This window comes from Falco peregrinus, chromosome 17 (genome assembly GCF_023634155.1).
Source record: "Falco peregrinus isolate bFalPer1 chromosome 17, bFalPer1.pri, whole genome shotgun sequence".
NCBI classification, from domain to species: Eukaryota; Metazoa; Chordata; class Aves; order Falconiformes; family Falconidae; genus Falco; species Falco peregrinus.
In genome coordinates, this window is record NC_073737.1 from 5,200,151 (window position 1) to 5,221,900 (window position 21,750).

Genomic DNA, 21,750 nt, shown 5'->3' on the forward strand with positions numbered 1-21,750 from the left:
ATACAACCCTGCAGTGATGGGCTGGGGAGACCCATCCCCTAATAAGCCTTGCACTGGCAAGCTGCAGCCCAGCGGTAAGAGGAAAAAAAAAAACCAAAAAACCCAGAAAGGAGGAAAAAAAACCAAACAGCAACAAAGAAACACATGTAGAAAAAAGAAGGAAGAAAATTCAACAAACCCCCAAAAGAAGGAAGAAAAAAAAAAAAAGAAGGAAAAAACCCCCCAAGCCCCCAAAAGAAGGAAAAACAACCAACCAACCCCCCCAAAAGAAGGACACCCCCGCCCTGTTTTCCAAGGTGAGCCCATGGATGTTGCTGGGAAGAGGCTGGCAGCACCCACATGATGCCCCCCCCCCGGCGAGGGTTTGACCTCAGCAGGCAGAAACACAAAATGTTTATTTTTAGCCCCCCAAACCCCCCATTTTCCCTGCACTGCACCCCAGCACGGGGAAGCTGCTCCAGCGACCCAAGCGCAGGGAAACACGGCTCAGATGAGCCCCCCCAAAATCATTCCCACCCGTTTTTTAACCAGCACGGGTCCTGCCCCAGGTAATTGGGTTTTAGGGTGATTATCGGAGCTGTCGGCTGCGGGGTCGGGGGGAGCATCGGAGTTTTCCTGGCTCCTGGAGCGCTCACGCGGGACACGGGGACACGCTTCGAGCCCTCGTGTCCTTTAAGGTTGAATCCAAATCCCTGGAGCCTTCTGTGCCCCTAGGACGGGTTGGTTGGACTAGATGAATGATTTGCTCTGTGTTAATTAGCTTAAATACTCCAAATCCTGCAGTGCAGGCGGCAGCCTTGCTGCCAAGCAACGTTAGGGAGCGTTTCTGATTCACCAGGCCGATAATAAACCCTGAAGTACAAACGCAATAAAATTTTGGGGGTTGTTTTTTTTATACTCTGCGCTGAATCGCCCATCCCACGGCGCTTTGCATCCCTCATCTCCGCAAACAAGCATCCCCCAGGCAGGCAGAGCAACCAAATAGATTATTCTTGCCTGAAAAAAAAAAAAAAATCTGCAAAAAAGCAGATTTTTGGTGCCCAACTGAAGGGTTTGCAGAGTTGGAGGTGAAATAGTCTTAGTTAGAGGCTTGAAAAGCAAAGTGAGTGCCTAGACCTCATCCAGGGGTGATTTTATTGCTGCATCTGACCCAGTGTTGGGGATCGGAGGCGCCGCATCGCAGAGCGAACAGCACCATCTCCTGTCCGAGCCCAGCACCAGCTCCCAGGACCAGCCCCAGGGATGCTTTTGCAAGGCTCGATCTCCAGAAAAACCCCTGCAAAATCAGGCTGAGCTTTACAGCCGAGCACGCTGGAGGCCGGTGCTCGCTCGCTGTTCCAGAGCAAAATGTATTAAAATGCCTGGAGTTTGCCAGTAACCACTCGCCTGGAAAAACACATCGCCGAGGGATCGCAGCATCTGGGGTTGCTCAAAAGCAGCCCCACTCCCCCCCCCCCAAACATGCAACCCCAAAGCCCCTCAGCACATGGTAATTAACAAGGATGCTAATAGCTTTTACAGCCTTTTCCCGCAACTCACCCCCCCGCAAGGGCTGGAAATTGAACTGGGGGGTGGAAATCGGAGCGTGTCCCCATGTGTTGCATGCAGGTGGGAGGGAAAAGCAAGAAAAGATCTTCTGGGAATGTGATGTGGGAAGCGCAGGATCATCCTGACAGGGGTTCTGAGCTCAGGCTGCAAACTGGGGGCTGTGAGCGGAGGATGCTGGTGATGGGGTCTGGGCATTGAAGCACAACCCGAGTGGCTCTGGATGCAAAATATAGGCTGGAAAAATGCAAACTTGAGCTGTGCCTAGAGTTTCTGCTGGGTTCATCGTTTCTTTTAAACAAGCACGTTAAAAAAATTAACCCCACGGTGCACTATAGGAAAAGTTGGATTTGTTCAGCCTAAAAGCTCTCCCTAAGCCAGGGGAGAGATGACAGAGGTTGGGCCGCCCATGAGAGCATCGGCCTGGGGGGCATCCCATGCTTGAAATGCTGTTAAATCCTTCGGGAGCCAAATGACTTCTGTAAAATTTAAGAAAGCATTAAAAAAGAGCCCAGAAAATCAATGTACAGCTGCCAGGGCTCCTTCCACCCCTGGATAGAGGTAGGACCCGACCCAGCCGCTCTCCTGGGGAGGTGATAAGGATATTTACACCCCCCTCCCCTCATTCTAAGGGGGAATGAGCTGCTCACGGACATCCAGGCTCAAAAATACTTTGGCGAGGGACTTACCTGCTGGAGGACGGTGCTCGTGGCTGCCCACAAGTGTTTTAGGGATCCCCAATATTTCACTTGGTATCTCTTTTTATTTTCTTTGCTCACAGCAACGGTTGAGCTGCTGCACCAGGTTGTAGGGAAGGTGTAACCCCCCCCAGACAGGGATTAGAGAAGAAACCGCAGGTGCTGGAGGGGAAAGCATCACTCACTGCTCCTTTCAAGCTCTTCCCAGGGTGAACTTGCAGCCTCTCTGCCAAACATGAAGCACCTGAGGGAGTGTCAGTCCCACAGCTGGGTGTGTTTTGGGCAGGGGATGGGAAAGATCGGGACGTGTTTGGTCATATCAAAGCCAAAGAGATGGAGCTGGGGGGGGGTGTGTGTGTGGTTCAGTCCCCGAGCATCATGCTCTCCCGCCTCTGCAGCATCCCTTGAAGATGCAGCAGCTCTTCCTCAGGTTGCTGCCAGTGCTGAACACGATGGATTTGGTTAAAAAAAGAGAGGCTGTCTCAAGGCCAAACTTTATTGCAAGGTGGAGGGGTCCATTTTCAAGCCCTGCATCCAACCCCCCCAGAGTCCCAGCGCTCTTGCGGGGGGAAAGGAGCGTTTTTTGGTAAAGCCGTGCAATAGGAAACTAGATCCAAGCGCTGGTGGGGCTGTTCCAGCATCTTCCCGGGTGCAAATATCCACACCTCCTTGCCGGGCTGGGTTTGCTCACGTACGTGCCTTTGCAGATGGGGGGTTGCAGGATCTGGCCGGCTCCCGGGTGGCCCTGCCAGCTCCGGCTGCTGGCTCAGGGTCCCAGCGTGCCGGCGGGGGGAAACTGAGGCAGCGGCGGAGCATCTCTTCCACCTCCCCAAGCCACATCTAATCTCCCAGGAAAGTCATTCACTAAGAAATCCCGGCGGGCTCAGCCGGCCGGGGGTCCCCCGGGGTCCCCTGCCGTGCTCAGCGCTGCAGCCCGTGGCTGATGAAGCAGACAGCGGGTGCCAGCAGCAGAGTGGGGCTGATGCCACCACGCCGGTCCCCAGAGGCTCGGCTGGGGGGTCCCCTCTTGGCACCCATGTCCGGCCAACTTGGGGCATGAAAGCCACCCACCGGTGGGGGCTGCCGGGCTGCCGGGACGCCGTGCCCCAGGCGGGATGGCCGTGGGCGCCCCAAAAGCCCCATGCCGTACCCCGCAGCAGCGCCGGCAGCGATGGCCCCCGCCACCTTCGAGCCACGGCCAGGGGTGCCACCGCTGCGGGAGACGGCCCGAAAGCCCCCGCGCAGCCCCCCCGCCGCCGCCGCCACCGCCTCGCCCGCCAGTTCTCCCACCGGCACCGCGGCGACCACCGGCGACGTCGCTGAAGAGGGCGAGCAGCAGCATCACCACCCAGCACCAGGCATCGCGGGGCCTCATCCTGCCCGACCTGCGAACGGGGCACAAGGAGGGATGGTGAGTGGGGGGGTCCCGGTGCCCTTTATGTATGATACAAACACATTTCTATGTATTTATATCTATAAAGGTATGTACTATTATATAGTACATACAAATACATCTGATGTATTATCGTACATATTTACCAGATGGTATATATTTAATAAATATGCCAGCGTGGTGCAATGCCAACGCTCCCAAATTCCTGAGCAAAGCTGCACCTTCAGTTTTCCACCCCGCTGCAAAGCCCTGGAGCATCAGGATGTGCTCCCCCCCAACCCACCCCCCTCCCTGCAACCCCTCCAGCCGGTGGCTGAGCAAACAGGCTCATTGTACCGAAGCTGCTGAGCCATCGCGGCCCCGAAATCATCCCCCAAAATAGCAGGAGCTGCGTTGACAAAAGCCTTTTGAAAAAGCAGAGCCCCCCTGGCCGGCCGCCCCGGCTGCAGCATCCCTGCGTCAGCGTTTCCCTCCGGTGGCCCCTGCTAGAAGTTGCTAGGCCTGACCCTCCCCCCCTTCAAAACCCAGCGATTAAAAAAAAATAGTAATAAAAAAAAGGGCTTGATTAAGTTAATTTTCCTCGTTTTGCTGCCCTGCTCCTCCGATTAATGTGGTTTATTTTAAGGAGAGCCCAAAGAAGTGCATGTCCCCCTTCCAGCTGTTTGCAGCTGCCTTGCCACCGCTGGAAACACTGCAAAACCCAGCAGCAAACCCCACAAAAATTAAGACACGAGGATTTTTTTTCTGCTTCCTGGTTTTTCCCCTCTTGCTTTCCCCTACAACATCCAAGCTTATGGCTCACAACGTGGGCCAGGCAGGGTGCTGAGCTTCCCCAGATGCTCTCCCCATCCCAACCTCCAGCTCAGGTGTGTGCCAAAACCTTACACTTTTCCCCTTGCTATCTACCTAATTCCTTCTTCTTTTTTTTTTTTTAATCCCTCGACTGCGTGCCGAGGATGCTGCCCTTACCCGTGCACCCGGTGCCGCGCTGGTGCTGGCTCTTCCCCTCTGTGCCCGCCGGGCGCGACTCACATCGGACTTTTCCCGGTGGATAAATCCGGACAAGCAGAGCCAACGTCACTCATATCCCCCTCCTGCATGGGGAGGGATAAACGGGCTTCAGTGGGCTGGATAAATGGGCCAGCGGCTTTGGGGAGCCAGCAAAACGCGGCTGGGGACAACCTGGGGGACACAGAGAGCTCAGCCTCCAGGAGGGGAAAAAAATCTGAACAGATCCCCTTGAAAAACTCCACCTGTTTAAATCAAGACAAAGCAACGCAAGAGTGTGCTTCTAGAGGCGAGTTTTGCCTTCTGGAAAAGAAATATCCAGAGGATGGAGTCCGCTGACCGTGGCGCATGGGGGTAGGTGGTCGCCAAGGGCTGGACAAACCCTCCAACATCCCCCCAGATCCTCCGGCAATTCGCTCACGAGTCTCCAAATCGGCAGAGCGGGAGCATTTCTCCTTGGGAAACTTTTTCCACTGGGACACAGGCAGGTTTTGCTCTCCCCACTCATCGCTCCCAGCCCCCCCTCCCCCCCCCCCCCCGGAGCCCATGGCAGCAGCATTTCGATCCGCAAAGTGCTTTATTTCCAACAAACCAAACTCGAACTCGGGGGGGGGGTTCAGTCTGTATTAAATTGCTACATATTTTCTTTTCTTGTTAATCAACCAAGCAATGCCACAGTCATCCTTCACAGACGTAAAAAAGCTTGCTCGCTGTACAACACTTTCCTTAACACGTTAAAGGTGGAAAAGGTACCATGAAAATAAGCCAAAAAAAAAATAATTACAAAGATACGTTGCAAAAACTCCAGGGAGGGAAAAAGTCAAGAGTTTTAGTTCACATCGAGGTATAAAATCGGTATTGCTGGTTTAGCCCGGGAGGAACAAGGTTCTTCCAGGTGTGATGGTGGTAAAGGAGCCAGTCCTGGTCCTGGCACTGCTGCAACATCAAGCTGCAAAATAAAAACCTCTTTATTTCTGCCTCCCCCTCCTCCTGCCACCTCCGCTGCATCCTGCACAGCATCCCTCGAGAGATGCTCAGCGCCGTCAACTACTCCTGCGAGTGCTATTTGGCATGTTACAGCTACTAGAGAGGTTTGACATCATGGTTTGTGTGTGTATGTGTTGTTTGTTTGTTTTTTAAATCCCTAAAATTAGTGCAAATTAGAAATGGGGGGAGGAGGGGGTTATGCGACCGATGCAGGTTAAGAGGACGCACCCGGAAAAATGTGATTTACAATTTTGCTGTAAATCCAACCGTCAGTCCCCAGGTTCACTTTTGGCAGCAAAAGTATTCAAAAAGCCCCAGTTCTCAGCCAACCCTTTCAGTTTACAAAAGCTTCCCATCACCTGCCAATTATTGCAACAGAAATGTGCTTTTCTGGGAAAAAAAAAAAAAAAAAAAAAGAAGAGGAATTATTTGTGCTCTCATGCCACCGAGCAGCAGGTCCTCTGCCAGCAGCCACGTGTGGGCATGGCTGAAGTGAGCATCTTCAAACTGAGCCCCAAATTCTTGCTCTCGAATGCTTGCAGCCCTCACCCAGCCCCGGATTTCCTCTTTTTTTTTTTTCTTTTTTCCCCCCATTATTTCCAGGGATTTGAGCTTTTGGCCGAAGCTGCCACCAGCCAGAGCCTTGCTGGGATAAGCCCCGTCTGCCAAGGAGGAGCCCCTGAGGACGCTGCGCAGATGAAGGCGGGGGAAGATGGGTTGGCTCAGAGCTGGAGAGATCCAGGCGGGTATCGGGAGAGCTCCGGGAACGATGGGGATTCAGGATTCGGTACAGTTGTGCGATGCAACCCGGCGCCGGGGCACTGGTGAGGCGTTTCACATCGCCGTCGGACCTTCGGAAATCTCCTCCAGCCTCTGCTCGATCATCAGCCGGAGGATGGAGTATCTGGGGAGGCGAAGGACAAGGAAAAGAGGATTTTTGCACCATCACGCTGGGCTTTTAACCCAAACTGCCACAAAACCCCCAGAATCACACCAAACTCAAACTGCACCAGGGATGCAAGGCCGTGCAGATGAATTTTCAGCACTGAAATGCCCCCCGACAACGTCCTTAACTCCCAGCATCACCCCCCGACGCCAGCGAGCCCGGCGTACTTGCGCATTAGCTTCTTCACTTCGCGATCCTCCTCTTCCTCCAGCTTCTGGATGAAGCTCCTGAGGATAGGCATCTCGAATTTGATGTACTGAGCAACCTGGGGGGGTGGAGAGAAACGCCAGCCGGGCAATGAAGAGGGGGACGCCCCAACCTCGCGAGGCCGAAGGCAACCTTGCAGCATCCCCTCCCCAGATTTAACTGGGGAAATCAAGGACACCCCCCCCCCAGAAACCTAAAATAAAAAAACCACCCAGAAAACTTAAAATAAACCACTTTTCCCCTGCACAGCACGTGCACCAGCTTGTGCAAATGCGTGCTAGCTAATTGTTGGGAAAAAAATCCACCTGTGGTTTATTGCATTTTACCCACCGGCTCCTTGATATGGACAGCCCTGCGCACCCCCAGCGCGTCACTCCGGGCTGTTTAAGCCCCAATATCCCCCAAAAGTGCCTTGTCTGGGCGGTTTAAGCCCCAATATCCCCCAAAAGCATCTTATCCAGGCTCTGATTTAAGAGGAAAGCGGCGGTGGGGTGGGAGGGAGCCGGCAGATGGCACGAACGAGCTGTTTGCTCCTGCCATAAACCCGCGGCTGGGAAAAAAAAAAAAAATTAATTACACCAAAGGCTGCACAGGAATGGCTCTTCTGTGGTCAGCTTTAGGGGGGCAGAACAGGGCTGGGGGTGTCTGCTCTTGGTTGAGGGTTTAAGCGCAGAAGAAGGTTTTTCCCCCAGGATGGGGCGTTTTCAGGGGGAGACGCAGGATCACACAGCGCAGCGATCCCTGCATCCCCAGCACGGAGATCTCCCCCCAGTTTTCCAGCCCCAGTTGCATCCCAATCCCAATTCCAAAGGGCTGAGCATCCCGTGCCGGCAAACTCACGTCGTAGGTGACTTCTTCCACCTGGTCCTTCTCCATGAGGAAGACCTTGGAGACCTGCTCACAGGGGCCCTGCAGGATGCGGGCGATCAGGGGGTAGTCGCTGGCTCGCAGCTTCTGCTTCTCTGCAACACCAAAAGCGCCGGCGTTGGACCCGGGGGGGAGACAGGGCTGTGCTGGGGCCGAGGTTTTTGGCAGACTCACCTCCGCTGGTGTGGACGATGTACAGCGCAAACTCCTCCGCCGAGTTTTCGATCTGAAGGGAGAAAGACATCGCTGTTAACCAGCCACCTCTCTACCCTAGGCTTCCCCAGAAATTAGAAAAAAAATCCCGTTGGTTTGCTCTGCTATTGCATTTTTTATATATCTATATATTTGTATCCCATATATATATATATATATATACAGGTATAAATTCCCCATGAAGAGCAACCCAGGAGTGGGGGGGGGGGATATCTCTCATACCTTGAATTTATTAAGGAGCAGTTTGAGCACCTGGGGGGTCGTCATCGTGCTGTTTATGCGGACGTTGGTGACGGAGCCGTACGCCGGTGTGAAGACGGATGTCTACGGAGCACCAAATCCATGTAACCCCCTCCCTGGATCTCCCCACCCACCCGCTGGGAGAGCTTTCGGGGAGCGTGGGGCTCACCTTGTGGTTGTAGAAGTGCCCGTTGATGGAGAAGCGGTGGCGGCGGATGCGGCGCTGCTCGCTGGGGGTACGGGCGCTGCCCCGGTGCCGGACGCCCACGTCGCTCCGTGTCCGCATCAGCTGCGGTGTCTCCTCTGGTTGTGACTTGGGGGCTGGAAAAGATCCGGTGGGGGGATGGGGCTGAGAACTGGGCGTGAGCAAGACCCCCACAGGGTCCTACCCCAGCATCTCTCTGCTGCTGGGAGTCCCTCCATGGATGTGCAAGTCACCATCCCAGAATTACAGCTCTACAAACTTCCCAGGATGGATTTAACCCACCAGTTTGAACCACAGCAGCTACTGGTTTGCTCTCCCCGAGCTCCTGAAGGAGGCTATTAATTCAGAATTAACTGCACAAATCCAGGCTGCTACCTGGATAAAGCCTCTTCTCCCGGCGACTCGAGCATCTTTACTCGCTTTTTCATAATTTTAATTTTTTTTTTCCTCCCCTTTTAATGAGAACAGGCAAATGAGGCCAGCACTTCAGATCTCTGCGTGAAAACTGGCCCAGGTCCAGATTATTATAAATCAGCTCTTCATCCATTTTTAATGAACCACTCCAGTCTCGAGCTTGGATGTTTTAATTCAAAGCATGTCTGCAGCAAGAAAAATCTCCGGTGCGCCCCGCTCCAGCTGCATGCCACGGGCCACGGTGACTAAGCACTCACGAGGAGCCATGCACGCGCGTTACGCGCTGGTTTTTACAGGCTTTTTGGAAGAAAAAATATAATAAAAGACTTCTTTCTTATGCGCTGGCAGAGGATTAACGTCATACGGCTGGCTGAAATAGCCGCTGGGTTATTTCTATGGTATGATGTGTTGTGGAGATTGCCCGGGCAAGCTTTAATTAAAAGGGAAAAAAAAAGTGTCGGGCACAGGAAATAAAAAAAAAAAAAAAAAGGGGGGGTGAAAGCTGGAAGGTCATGGATGAAGTAAAAGGGTTTCATGGATCAATGAGTTTTGCAAGGGCTCAGCTCATCCCCAAGCCGGGAAGCGGGTGAGCATCCCAAAGTCAAAAGGATTAGCTGGTTCTTCTCTGCCTCCAGGGTGTATGTCCATAAAAACACCACAAGCACTCTCCTCAAAAAAAAAAAAAAAAAAAAAAAAAAAAAAAAAAAAGAAGCCAGGAACATCTGCAAAATGCCTGGTTGAATGAGAAAAATGCATAAAGCAGGTTTTCCCAGTGGGAGTTGCCAGTGGGGCAGCTTGTGTCCCTCTCATCGCTGAATCACGCTCAAAGCAAGGGGTTAAGGAAGCGCCAGGGCGGAGGAGACCTTCCCCCTCCACTCGGAGGAAAATCCGGGATGGGAAAAAAAACCAAAAACCTTTGCAGAAATGTTGACTTCCCCATGGTAATCGCACTTCCCAAGAGTGCCTATTCTTCTTCCCTAAAAGCGGAGCCGCCGGGAAAGGGAAGCTCCAACATCCTTTTCCCTACGATCCCACGAGGCTCTTTGCTCCATCCCCTTATTTCTTTCCAAGCTGCTTTTCACCACATCCCACTGCGGCCCCTTCTCCGAGCAAAACCCCTTGGGAAAGGCTTCGGGCCATCGGGCTGAGCGTTTTTCTTGTTGCAATTTCATAATAAATTAAATATAATAATGAATTAAATATAGGCGCTTGGGAAATGGCTTGAAATAACCTGGAGCAGGATGGGGAAACTGATTTCTGGAAGGAAAAAAATGCCTGTTTTGTGTTTTCTCAAAACAAAACCCTGGAGCATAAGGCAGCCGATCCCAACCACCTGGGCAAATCCAACCGGATCGGAGCCCGGCTCACCTGCAGCACTCCTGGGAGCCTCCGTGTTTGGCGTGGCATCTGCATCCGTAACCTGGATGTCTGGCAAAGTGCTGGGCTTCAGCACAGACCTGGGAATGAAAAAAAAAAAATGCTGGGTGACCTGTAAGGATGCAGCTGCAGAGGGAACGACAACCAGAATTCCCTCTCCAAGCCCCCACACTGCCGTACCCAGGATGGGAAGCAGCCCATTCTCCCTACGGATCTGGCAGATTAACCACCCCTGTAGGGTCACAGCACAGGCTAGCTGCAACATAAATCCGTAAGTTCCATCCCAATAAACCTTTTCGAGCATCTTATCGCAGCTGCCCTCTTCCCAGGAAGGGCTGCTGAAGCCTGAAGCAGTGCTTTTGCAGGCTCCAGGCACACCCTGCCCAAGCAAAGCTGAACCTGCCCCTTTATTCCCTTTGAAAACATCTAAAAAAACCCGCAAAACCCAGGCAAGACCCCCCTGGGCCAGGGGGTGCTGGTGGGCAGCCCAGGGGTCCACGGGCATGGCTGGGAACCGGCATCACGGGGAGATGCTGCAGCCCAGAGCAACATCCAGCATCAAACTGGTACCTAAGGGAACCCCCAGGCTGGCCCGGGAGAGCTTCTGGCAGGCAAAGGGCCCTTTGCAGAAAGGAGCAGTTTTGCAAAAGGGGGGGAGGGGGGGTGTAAAAGGGGGGGTGGGTTGCAAAAGGGGGAGGGTTGCAAAAGGAGAGGGGCTTTGCAAAAATAGGGGGCTTTGCAAAAATGAGGGGTCTGCAAGAAAGGGAGTCTTTGCAAAAAGGAGCTTTGCAAAAAGGAGTTTTGCAAAAGGAGCGTTTTTTGCAAAAGGGGAGTGTCTTGGCAAAAAGAGAAGGAATTGTTGCAAAAGACAGGGGGTCTTTGCAAAAATGGGGGTCTGCAAAAGAGGGGCCTGCAAAAGAGGGGAGTCTTTGCAAAAAGGAGCTTTGCAAAAGGAGTGGATCTTGGCAAAAAGAGGGAATCGATGCAAAAGATGGGGGGGTCTTTGCAGAAGAGGGGGGTTTTGCAAAAGAGGGGGAATAGTTGCAAAAGTTGGACGGTTTTTGCAGAAATTGAGGTCTTTGCAAAAGAGGGGGGGTCTGCAAGAAGGGGAGTCTTTGCAAAAGCGGGGGTCTGGAAAAAGGAGTTTTGCAAAAGGGGGGATTTTGCAAAAGGGGGGTGTCTTGGCAAAAAGAGATGGAATTGTTGCAAAGGACAGGGGGTCTTTGCAAAAATGGGGGCCTGCAAAAGAGGGCAGTCTGCAAAAGAGGGCAGTCTGCAAAAAGTAGCTTTGCAAAAGGAGTGGGCCTTGGCAAATAGAGGGAATCGATGCAAAAGATGGGGGGGGTCTTTGCAGAAGAGGTAGTTTTTGCAAAAGAAGGGGAATAGTTGCAAAAGTTGTACATTTTTTGCAGAAATGGGGGTGGGGTCTTTGCAGAAGAGGTGGGGTCTGCAAGAAGGGGAGTCTTTGCAAAAGGGGGGGGTTGCAAAAAGGAATCTTTGCAAAAGGAGGGATTTTGCAAAAGGGGGTGTCTTGGCAAAAAGAGAAGGAATTGTTGCAAAGGTCAGGGGGTCTTTGCAAAAATGGGGGCCTGCAAAAGAGAGGGGCCTACAAGAAGGGGAGGCTGCAAAAATGGGGGTCTTTGCAAAAGAAGGGGGTCTGCAAGAAGGGGAGTCTTTGCGAAAGGGGGGGGTCTGCAAAAAGGAGTTTTGCAAAAGGAGGGATTTTGCAAAAAGGAGTTTTGCAAAAGGGGGGATTTTGCAAAACGGGGGGTAAAGGCAAAAAGGGGGAATCATTGCAAAAGACAGGGGGTCTTTGCAAAAGAAGGGAGGGCGTTTTGCAAAGTGAAACCAAGCAATTTTATTTTCGACTTGGCTTCTTCGGGGTGTTGTGCGTCGGAAGCAAAAGGACAGAGACAAGGCAGCTGGGGCTACAACCCGCAGCTGGGGGATGGGGAGGGGGGTGGGGACGACACACACCCCGTAGGTGTCTCCTTTTCCCTTTACTCACCCGTGGGCTCCCAGGTTGCAGCCCGAGTGCCAGGAGGAGGAGGAGGGCGGCGGGCGGATGCGCTGGTTGTCATCCTGCATCTGCAGGCGGATGGGGCGCCGCAAGCCCCAGGAGATGTTCAGCAGCCCCTCCACGATCAGCTCGCCTTCCTCCTGCGCGAGAGATGGGCAGCTCAGCACCCCGAAGACAAACAGCCACGGATCTGACCGGCGGGCAATGGTTCTAAAACCTCACAAATCCCAACCGAGCCCAGCTCCCTTGGTTTGTCTCTCCTGCTGAGCTGTGCGCCTGCTCCAGGGGCTTCTTACCTCCCGGTGCCGCAGCTGCAAATTTTGCCCTTCGTAGTAGATGTTATACGTCTTCAAGTGTAAGAGCAGCTCGTTTCTGGGAAAAAGAAATTTAAAAAAAAAAAAAAAAAAAAAGGGAAAGATGCTGAGAAAGGTGTGGAGGAGCCAGGGAGGATGCTGCCGGCATGGGTTGGTACCTGGTGGCGTGCCCCCTGAGCTGGCCAGGGGGGAATTTTGGGGATCTGGGAGAAAGCAGGAACTGCTTTTCCCAGGGTTAGGCTGGGCGATGAACCTTCTACACTGCTGGGCGCCCCCAAACCAGGTTAATTTGAGGCAAATTTGAGTCTTATGCTGCCTCTAGACCTCCCTTGTTGAGGGTATCTGCTGCAGGTTCAACCAGGGGTTGCTCTTGGCAGCCAGGAATACAGGGACAAGCTCCCCGCAGCCCTGCCCTCCACAAACCTTGCAAAAAGAGGTAAGAAAACCATCAGCCCCCTGTGGAGTCAGTCACAAGGCGGAAAAACAATTAAATTTTTGGAGTGCCCAAGCCCTTGGGTCATGCTGGAGTCACAAGTTATCACCGGCGAGTTTATCACGTTGGCTCCTCGCTCCAGACCCTGAACTCCAGCTCCAATGAAAAGTCTGAGCCCTGCTCCAGTTGCAAATGAAAAAATAAAAATAAAAACAAAAATCCCAACCCAGGCTGCCTAAGCACAGCTATGAATCATGGGGAAGCAATGCCTCGGGCGTTAATTCATAAAGCTGGCGTTAATTCAGCTGGGCTGGCTGGTGGAGTTTAAGGATGCTTGGCACCATCAGCCTCGTTATAAAGAAGCCCAAATCGTGGGGATTTGGGGTTATGAGAAAGAAAAAAGGGAGGAAAAAGAGCACATATTGCCTTTACCTCCTCCAAAACGTTCCTTGAAACTTAGGAATCGTTTTACTTCTTTACCAAAGCACGAAAGAGCAATTACTAATGGGGACTTTCTCAGCGAAACCTGTATTTCGTGACAGTTTACAGAGCATTTGGCCACACTCCTAAGAAAAAAAATATTCAAAATCCCATCAACAACCCCTTTTTTTTTTTAAAAAAAAAAAGGAAATTGCCGTTTCTTGTCCCGGAATGACTTTTTGTTTCCGAATCCAACTGAATGGAGTGAAACCCCAGGGTCGCTCCCCAGCTCAAAGGCAAAATAACCCTGGGGAATATCGCAAATAACCCCTGGGAATATCGCGAATTGGCCCCAGCTACCAGCACCGACTGCCTGCGGTACAGCCACACCGAGCATCTTACTTGGAGATGTATTTGTCTTTTCCGCAGGGGACCAGGTACTCGCCGCCGCCGTAATCCATCCTCCCGCTCTTCTTTCATGGGAGCTGGATGGCAAAGAGGGAGGAGAGAAAAGCATCGGCGTGAACCTCCCCGTCACCGCATCCCTGATACGCGCCCACGGATAACAGGGAGGAAAAAAAAAAAAATCAGCTTGCTGGGGTTTGGAAGAGTGCTTGGGAAGAGGCTCCAGCGGATGAAGCCACGGGTGAAGTTTGATGCGGCTCCTCCAGGAAAAGCGATGGGGTGGGAGGGGAGATCAGATAAGGGGAGCAGCACTGTAAGCTCACTGAAAATTTAATACCGGCGGAGATACGCTTACGCTAACATTTGCATTTTGAGCATCCACGGAGCACCCTGGAGATGCCAGACCTGGAGGCGGTGGGGTTATAGGCAAGATTTATTCCTTTTCTCCATTCATTACAAGGGGTTTACTACAAAGCTTCAGACACGCAAGTCTGGATCCACTTGCTTCCCCGTGCCAGCCCGATGCCAGGCAGCGGGCACGGGGCCGACCTCCCCAAGCAGCCAGAAATGCTGGGCTGGTTCCTTGAGGTTTTTTTAACGATGCCGGTTGAATTTTTGTGTGTTCCCTCCAGTGCCAAAACATCTCCATCGCTGTCGTGTAAACACCTGGAAACTCCCCCCAGAATCCCACCTGGGGAGAGGCTCCGGCTTGGAGCACAAGCGCGGTTTTTGGATGCTACAAAGTGGAATTGAAATGAGGTTTAGGGCGAAGCCCTCAGGAGATCAGGCACCGGAGAGACCTTGAAATGCTGCATCGGGGCGGTTCTGAGCAACAAGAAAGGGCTTCCCAGGTCGTGCTTTTCCCCAGGTGTTTGTACAAACTCTCCTACAGGCGGGATTTCGTTTTCCCAGGGTCTCCCGCCTCACTTCTCTTGTCCCAAAAGAGAAGTCCAGGAGAGAAAAGAGCATTTGATCCACAAACCGCTGTTTTCTTCCACCCCCCCTGCACTGCCATGTGCTTCCTCCTGATCCCCTGGGAAACAAACCCATTTTCCTGAAAAAAAACCAACAAACCCACGACACAATCCAAGCGGATAAATGACTCAACCAAGACCGTGCAGTAAAACCTGTGTCAGAGGACAGACCTGCCCCTAGATCCTCAGCACAGCAGCAATCCTCACCTCTTACCCCGTACTTTGGGATATATCCCAGCAAATAAATTACAGGCAACAGGAAAAACCCTCTGCATCGTGCTTCAAGCCACGGAAGAGGTTGCAAAAGCAAAGCGGGTGTTCAAGCAGGGGAAGGGCAGGAAGCCGGCCCGGCCACCAGCGCTCCTGGAGAAAGCAGAAGAGAAACTTGCCACCAAAAAAAAATATCGCACATCGTGGCGGAAAAGCTGACAAAGCTTCGGGCTTCCTGACAGCTGAGGAGCCGTGCCAGCATCCCGGCAAAGGCCGGCATCAACCCTCCTCCCACAGCCGGAACCCGCCTCTCCTGCATCCATCCATCCTCCCACAGGGAATAACCCTCATAATAATTCTATTTATTCCTCAAAAAGGAGAGCGGGAGGAGAGTTTTGCAGCTGGCTTGGGGATAAACGTGGGTGCGGGGGCTGCACGGCACCTGCTGAGGCAGGGACCCAGCTGTGGGGGTACCAGCTGTGGGATACAGGAATGATGGAAATGAGCATCTCGCCCCTGAAGGCGGATGGAAAAGCGCTGAGGAAGGCACCGCTGAGGCACTGCTGCGCCGAGGGAGGGTTACATGGCACGGCTGCCTGGCCCATGCAAAAACCTTGCCAAAAATACACCAAAGTGGCTGAAAAAAAAAAAACCCAACCCAACAAAAAACCCCGCCAGCAGCGCAGCCCAGGGTGAAGCCTTCGGTGACGTGGGGAGTTTTGCTGCGTTGGCTTCACGAAGGAGTGAAGCCAAAGCCCCGGGTCCCTTAAAGAGGATGTTGGGGTGAACTCCAGTGAAAAAAACCACTCATTTTGGGATGGAAGGGGAGCCCCGAAATGCAGGTTTGTCCCCCTAGGGCTGAGGAGCTGGGTTTCCTGTTTACCACCCCGACACTGCCACCGTCGCCTCTGTCATCACATCCCCTTCCGAGCAGTGAGGAAAGGGGCAAATTCTCCATTTTTTGGGTCTTGAGAGCGCTGGGCTGTGGGTGGAAGGGAGTGGCGGACGCCCAGAGATCCCCAGACACAGAGCAGCCCCCCCCGTTTTCTGCCACAGCTTTAGCAAGAGGCTGGAAATTGCCAAAACCAACGGGCTGGCAGCGCGCAAATTGCCCAATCAGTTGCTCAACCTCAGCAGCTCGGCACCATCTTAATTTCCTGGTACCCCCGTGCCTCAGTTTCCCCACTCCAAGCTGACGTGCTTCCCTGGTGCCCAGCACAGGCTGAGCTTTTGCTGCTGTCTTGCAAAGCGTTTGTTTTTTTTAAAAAAAACAACCTCAGAGCAAATCAATCCCCCCTGCACACGTGGCAGGAGGATTTCAGCCCTCTCCGCCTTCTAACACCAGCCGTCGGCTGCTCCCGCAGTCGCTTTCAGGCCTGACCGACCCCAGACTTAATCCTTTCCCTAAAAATAACCTTCCTAAGACCCTTCTTAGGGTTTTCCCTAGGGATTTTCCTAGGACGCTACATCCCTGCACCCCACCTGCCCCATGGGGCACAGGGAGCCTGGCCACGCTCGCTGCCCCTTGCACGGAGCGGGGACCAGCGCTCGCTTGTGCTGAGCTCCTGGGGAGATACACAGATAAAATAAAAAAATATATTTTTTTAAAAGAAAGAAAAAAACAAGAGAAAAAGACCCCAAAGATGGTGTTTTCAGCAAGAGAGGGAGAGTTTTCCCTGCTCCTGCAAAGAAAGGAGCATTAGGGGGGAGTGGGGGTCTTGGTCCCCTCTCATGGCATGTAGATGCTTCAGCAGCATCCCCACTGCCGCTTAGGCATCTCCCCGCTCCGACGAGACGCAGTTTCAGCGCAGCTGAGGCTCCCCCCAGCTGTGCGAGGGATTGTGGGAATATCCCACTCCCCGGGGAGGCCGTGATGCTCCCTCTTGCACAAACCCCACCGCTTCCCACAGCCCAGGGCAGCTTTGAACCGGCCCAACAGCGCTTCGACCCCGATGCAATCCGCAGCAAAGCATCCCAAGGCGAAAATTCCTCCCTGGGAGGCACCCAGAGCCTCTAAAAGCCGCTTTGCCCAGCGGCACGACACAACCAAGCGCTCACCCTGTCCCAGCAGATCCTTCGCTCGACCGACTGTGCTCAGCGCCCGCGGTGGCTCCGGCCCAGGCGCTGTTCTGGAGCTGGGATTTCTTCCGAGGGCCCGTCCAGCATCCCTACGCGTGAAGGTGTGGCTGCTCCATTGTTCCTGGTGCCGCTATTGTTCTCCAGCCCAACTGCTCAGCCCCGTCCTGGGAAGGGGAAAGATGGGCAGTGGGCAGCGGTGGCCAAGCCGATGAAGGGTGATGCCCTCGGGGTGCTGGCATGCTCGGGGACATGAGGAGACCCCTTGGCCACACTCAGCAGGTTAGACACCCACCACCACCCCCCCAGCGGAGCTGCTGGCCGGCCCACGGCTTGTGGGGGGCTATGGGAAAGGAGCTGGGGGGTCCCCAGCTTGGGTGCGGTGGGGGCCGCAGCGAAGGTGCTGTGCCCAGGCTGGGGACCTGCGGGTGCTCGTGGCTCCCTTCCAGCCCGCGGGGGGCACCAGCCCCGGAGGGAAGGGTGAAGCCGAGGGTGCTCGATGGGTGCTGAGGTGACACCCCCGGGGCGAGGGGTCCGGAGCCCCCCCGGGGTGGGCGCAGCCTTCCCCGCCTGCTGGCTGCGGGCTGGCGCCGGGGTACCCGTGGGCTGGGGAGCGGGATGGGGGTGGGGGTGGGGATGGGGATGCCCCATCTCGCCGCACTCACCGGCCCCGCTCCGCACCGCTCCGCAGCGCAGCCGGCGCCCCCCGGAGGGCCGCCCCCCGGCGGGGCGGAGCGGGGCGGGGCGGGGCGGGGTGGAGCGGGGCGGGGCGGGGCGCGGACGGGGCTGCGGGCACGCAGCGGGGTCCCAGGGTTGCGATACCCCGGGACACCCCTCCCCGGCACCGGCATCCCAAGGGACAGCCCTTAGTGGGGGCCAGGACTGCGGACCCCAAAGGATGCGCCACCCCGGCACCCAGGGGGTTCCCCTGCCCCGGGACTGGGATCCTGAAGGATGACCCAGGCTCTGGGACTGGGATCTCCAAGGACACCCTGGTTCTGGCACCCAGGTTGCACCCCTGGACCAGGATCCCATGGGATGCCCCATCCCTGCTGCCAGGACCAGGATCCCATGGGATGCCCCATCCCTGGTGTCAGGATCCCATGGGATGCCCCATCCCTGCTGCCAGGACCAGGATCCCACAGGATGCCCCATCCCCGGTGCCAGGACCAGGACCCCACAGGATGCCCCATCCCTGGTGTCAGGACCAGGACCCCACGGGATGTCCCATCCCCGGTGTCAGGACCAGGATCCCACGGGATGCCCCATCCCCGGTGTCAGGATCCCATGGGATGCCCCATCCCCGGTGCCAGGATCCCACGGGATGCCCCATCCCCGGTGCCAGGACCAGAATCCCACAGGATGCTCCATCCCTGGTGGCAGGATCCCATGGGATGACCCCATCCCTGCTGCCAGGACCAGAACCCCACAGAATGCCCCATCCACAGACCACGACCTCACAGGATGCCCCATCCCTGCTGCCAGGACCAGGATCCCATGGGATGCCCCATCCCTGCTGCCAGGACCAGGATCCCATGGGATGCCCCATCCCTGGTGTCAGGATCCCATGGGATGCCCCATCCCCGGTGCCAGAATCCCACAGGATGCCCCATCCCCAGTGCCAGGACCAGAACCCCACAGAATGCCCCATCCACAGACCACGACCTCACAGGATGCCCCATCCCTGCTGCCAGAAGCAGGATCCCATGAGATGCCCCATCCCACACATCCAGGCTGGAAAAGCTCTTCTGATCGGCTCCAGCTCCGTGTAGGACTCCCAGAGGGAGCCTTGTGTGCAGCATCACACAGTCAAAAGTGGTAATTTCTGCCTTAAACCCCCCCCCAACCCTGGGATATTCCGTGCCGGAGCCATGCAGGCATCGCACTTCACCGTTCTGCCTTCGGGACGGTGCAATGGGGCCGAGCACTGGCAGCAACCAGTTCCCAACCATGGCCGTGGGATCCCATTGGATCCAAAACCACCCCCGGAGAAGGGAGATTGAAAAGGAAAATAATAATAATAATAATTAAAAATCTGCCTGGAAGCAGATGTTGCAGCTTGGGGATGGTGGTTACCTCCGAAACGGCGCTCAGCCTCCAGCCGCTGCTCCTGGGCTGCGGGTCCCATCCTGCCCATCCGCCCCGCGTCGCTGCGGGAGGGTTTGGGGGAGCGCGGAGGCATTAAGTATTCCAGAAGAGCAGCGGCGTGTGGCCACGTCCCTCCGCCTTTGTCTGCTCCTGACCTTTCCCAGCGCTTTGTGGCTTCTCTGGGCTTTTTTTTTTTTTGCCTTTTTTTTTTTTTTTTTTCTCTTTAAGGAATTTGCCTAGAAACAGCCCACACAAAGGGAAGAAAAAAACAAAACCAAGAAATAAACTAAACAGCTGCTTTAGCAACACAAGCGAATCTTTACAACCACCGATTGTAATCAGCCTTTTTTTTTTTTTTTTTTTTTTTTTATTCCCCTTATTTTTGGGAATTTTTATGTAAAAGACGAGAACTTCAGGAGGAGCCATCTGGCTTGGGGAAACACTGACTCGGCAGAAGCAAGGCGGAACGGGGTTAGTATTTATATTCCAGCAGCATCTTCGAGGGCCGGCGGGGATGAGAGGCCCTTTGTCACAGGAAGAGCCCGGCCACGCCGCACAATGGAGCCGCCTGCGCTGTGCAAACCCCAGCCCCAAACCCCAGGGATTTAGCCCCAAAGAGAGGGAAAGTGTTTATGATACACCCTCCCCCCGCCCCCAGCTCACAGGGTGCCACTGGAGCAAAGAGGGGAGTAACACCACACCCCCCCCCCATAAATAGGGGGTTTTGCTGTGGGCACTTGCATGAGCACGAGGAGGAACTTTGTTGCAGAACTGGGGTTAAATCCTGATTTTGCTGCCTTCAACTCGGGAAGCCCTGAGCCTGGGTGGAGGGGATAATTCACGACACGCAAGGAACGCGACCGGCTCCTGCCACACAAGGACCCCCTGCAACCAGGACAGGCTCCCAGCCCCTTACCCACAGCACGAACCAAGAGGCACCGAACCCATGGGAAAAGACCAAAATCTCGGCCCCACCAGCGCCCGAGCATCCCTCCCGGCCGGCCAAAGTCTCCCGGGAAAACGATGCCCTGAAGCCAGAGCCTGCGCTCAGCCGCACCGGGGTGTTAGGGCACCCGTTTTGCAGGTGAAATCAGCGTTTCTGCACTAAAAGCCACGCAGGGGATGTAGCCGATGCCTTTTACACTGTCAGCTTCCACGGATTTACCTCTGGTCCCGCTCCCACAGCTCAGCCTGCAGGTCAAGGACCTCGGTCAAGCCCAAGCATAAAGCACCAGCTCCGAAATTATCCAAAATTCAAGTATTTCTCCCCAGGCTGAGCAAGCATCCAAACCCCCTTCGTACCCTGGCAGCTTCCCAGCATTTCAGCTTGAGGACCCCCCAGCTAACTCTCAGTATTACACAGCTGGATACAGGTGAGCTTAGGAGTATCTGTTGGCCCGTTACAGATGTTACGCAGCCTCCGGGAACTAGATGGGAAAGAGCCACGGCTCCCGAAAACGCCTTTGCTTGTACCCAAGACGCTTTGAAACACGGTCGCCGTCCCCATTTGAGGATGTTTCAGGCATTCTGAAAATCCTCAGGTTTTGAGATCCTGCCCGGGATAAAGCCCGTCTTACTGGGTTGACGCAGCTGATGCTGAATTTCTTGTTGGGTTGATGCAGCTGATGCTGAATTTTGATTCCGGCACGACACAAGACGTAATTATTTTCCAGAGCTCTGACCCAGTAGCAGGAGGGATTAATCAGGATTTAGACCAGAGTGGTTTTCATCACAGACCCAAACACAGCCCAGCTCAGGAACGATTAGAAATCCCTCACCCTGGTCCAACAGCTGCTCCGCTGGCTTCGGCACCGGCTCTACTTTCACCCCCCACCCCCACCCCCCATTCCAGGGACTTTTTGCCATTTTCTTCCCATCTGACTACACCATTTTCGGAGTAGCTGCAGCGGGCTCCACATAAATTAAAAAGGTACCTGGGTGTCTTAATTCCCTTTAAAATAATCCCTTGAAGGCTGACAGACATCTGAAGGCGCTGTGTATCCTCGGCATCTCCCGGTCCCAGTTCACGGCAGGCGGGTACCGCACATCACTGGTGCTCCAGTCTAACATCAATTCAGTATTACAGCTCCTGACAAAGCAAGTTCATTAAACGGTTGGGGATGAGGCAAGGCGCTAGGTCAGCTGTTTTTAAACGCTGGTGACGAGGCAAGGTGCTACTCAGCTAATTAATCTGTACAGGCAGCCCAAGCGGGGCGACGGGACATCTCCAAAGACACCGTGCCCCAGGGTGCTGGGCACCAGCCGCCCCGGAGACTTCACTTTGGTGACACATCGCCAAAGGTAGGGCAGAATTTTGGCAAATTCCCAATCCTAAGGCTTTACCTTAAACCGGAGGCTCTTTCTCTCTTCTTGCTAACTGCTCCTATTCTTGACTAGAAGCACAACTCAAAGCTCAGTGTACTAAGAGAGCTTGAAGGTTGGTTTTTAATTAGGAAACGAGTCACGGGAATTCTGCTGCATGGACGTTGCTCACATCAGCGCTGACTGTGCAACCTGGTTTTACTGGGAGTTTTGCTGCCCCTTGGCTGCCCAAGGAGAGGGGACAGGTCCCCACGCAGCAGAAGGTCGCGGAGGTGCCTCAACTGACAGCAGGGACAGGAGCAAGCAAGAGGTGCGGGCAGTAAGTGGCGCCTCTTCCAAGTAAATCAAGGAAATTTAATGTGTCTTTGTGGTACAAGCTTGGACTGAG

At 54.4% G+C, this 21,750-nt stretch overlaps 1 protein-coding gene across 4 annotated transcripts; it reads right to left on the minus strand.

The window, feature by feature from the left end:
* Positions 1 to 5,254: 5,254 nt before the first annotated feature.
* Positions 5,255 to 19,134, minus strand: RASSF2 (Ras association domain family member 2). 4 transcript variants are annotated; one of them, XM_055820343.1, is made up of 12 exons: positions 19,029 to 19,134; positions 16,935 to 17,119; positions 13,690 to 13,772; positions 12,417 to 12,492; positions 12,109 to 12,260; positions 10,092 to 10,180; positions 8,274 to 8,425; positions 8,087 to 8,188; positions 7,826 to 7,877; positions 7,625 to 7,746; positions 6,745 to 6,842; positions 5,255 to 6,535 (listed from the first exon to the last, which is right to left on the minus strand). In XM_055820343.1, exons 3-12 carry the CDS (start codon positions 13,746 to 13,748, stop codon positions 6,466 to 6,468), a joined length of 972 nt encoding a protein of 323 aa, XP_055676318.1. In that variant the 5' UTR covers positions 13,749 to 13,772; positions 16,935 to 17,119; positions 19,029 to 19,134; the 3' UTR covers positions 5,255 to 6,465. The 4 variants fall into 4 exon arrangements, with proteins under 4 accessions (XP_055676318.1, XP_055676320.1, XP_055676319.1 ...); XM_055820345.1 differs by having other exon boundaries at positions 13,690 to 13,832; positions 19,029 to 19,130; XM_055820344.1 differs by lacking the exon at positions 19,029 to 19,134 and adding an exon at positions 17,618 to 17,722.
* Between the last annotated feature and the right edge of the window lie 2,616 nt (positions 19,135 to 21,750).

Excerpts from the sequence above, each read along its gene's own strand:
- RASSF2 (XM_055820343.1), bottom strand. The coding sequence starts at position 13,748 with ATGGATTACGGCGGCGGCGAGTACCTGGTCCCCTGCGGAAAAGACAAA. Across the intron at positions 8,189-8,273 it reads GGCACTTCTACAACCACAAG|ACATCCGTCTTCACACCGGC; the intron begins GTGAGCCCCACG and ends GGTGCTCCGTAG. Across the intron at positions 7,878-8,086 it reads TGCTCCTTAATAAATTCAAG|ATCGAAAACTCGGCGGAGGA; the intron begins GTATGAGAGATA and ends TTCTCCCTTCAG.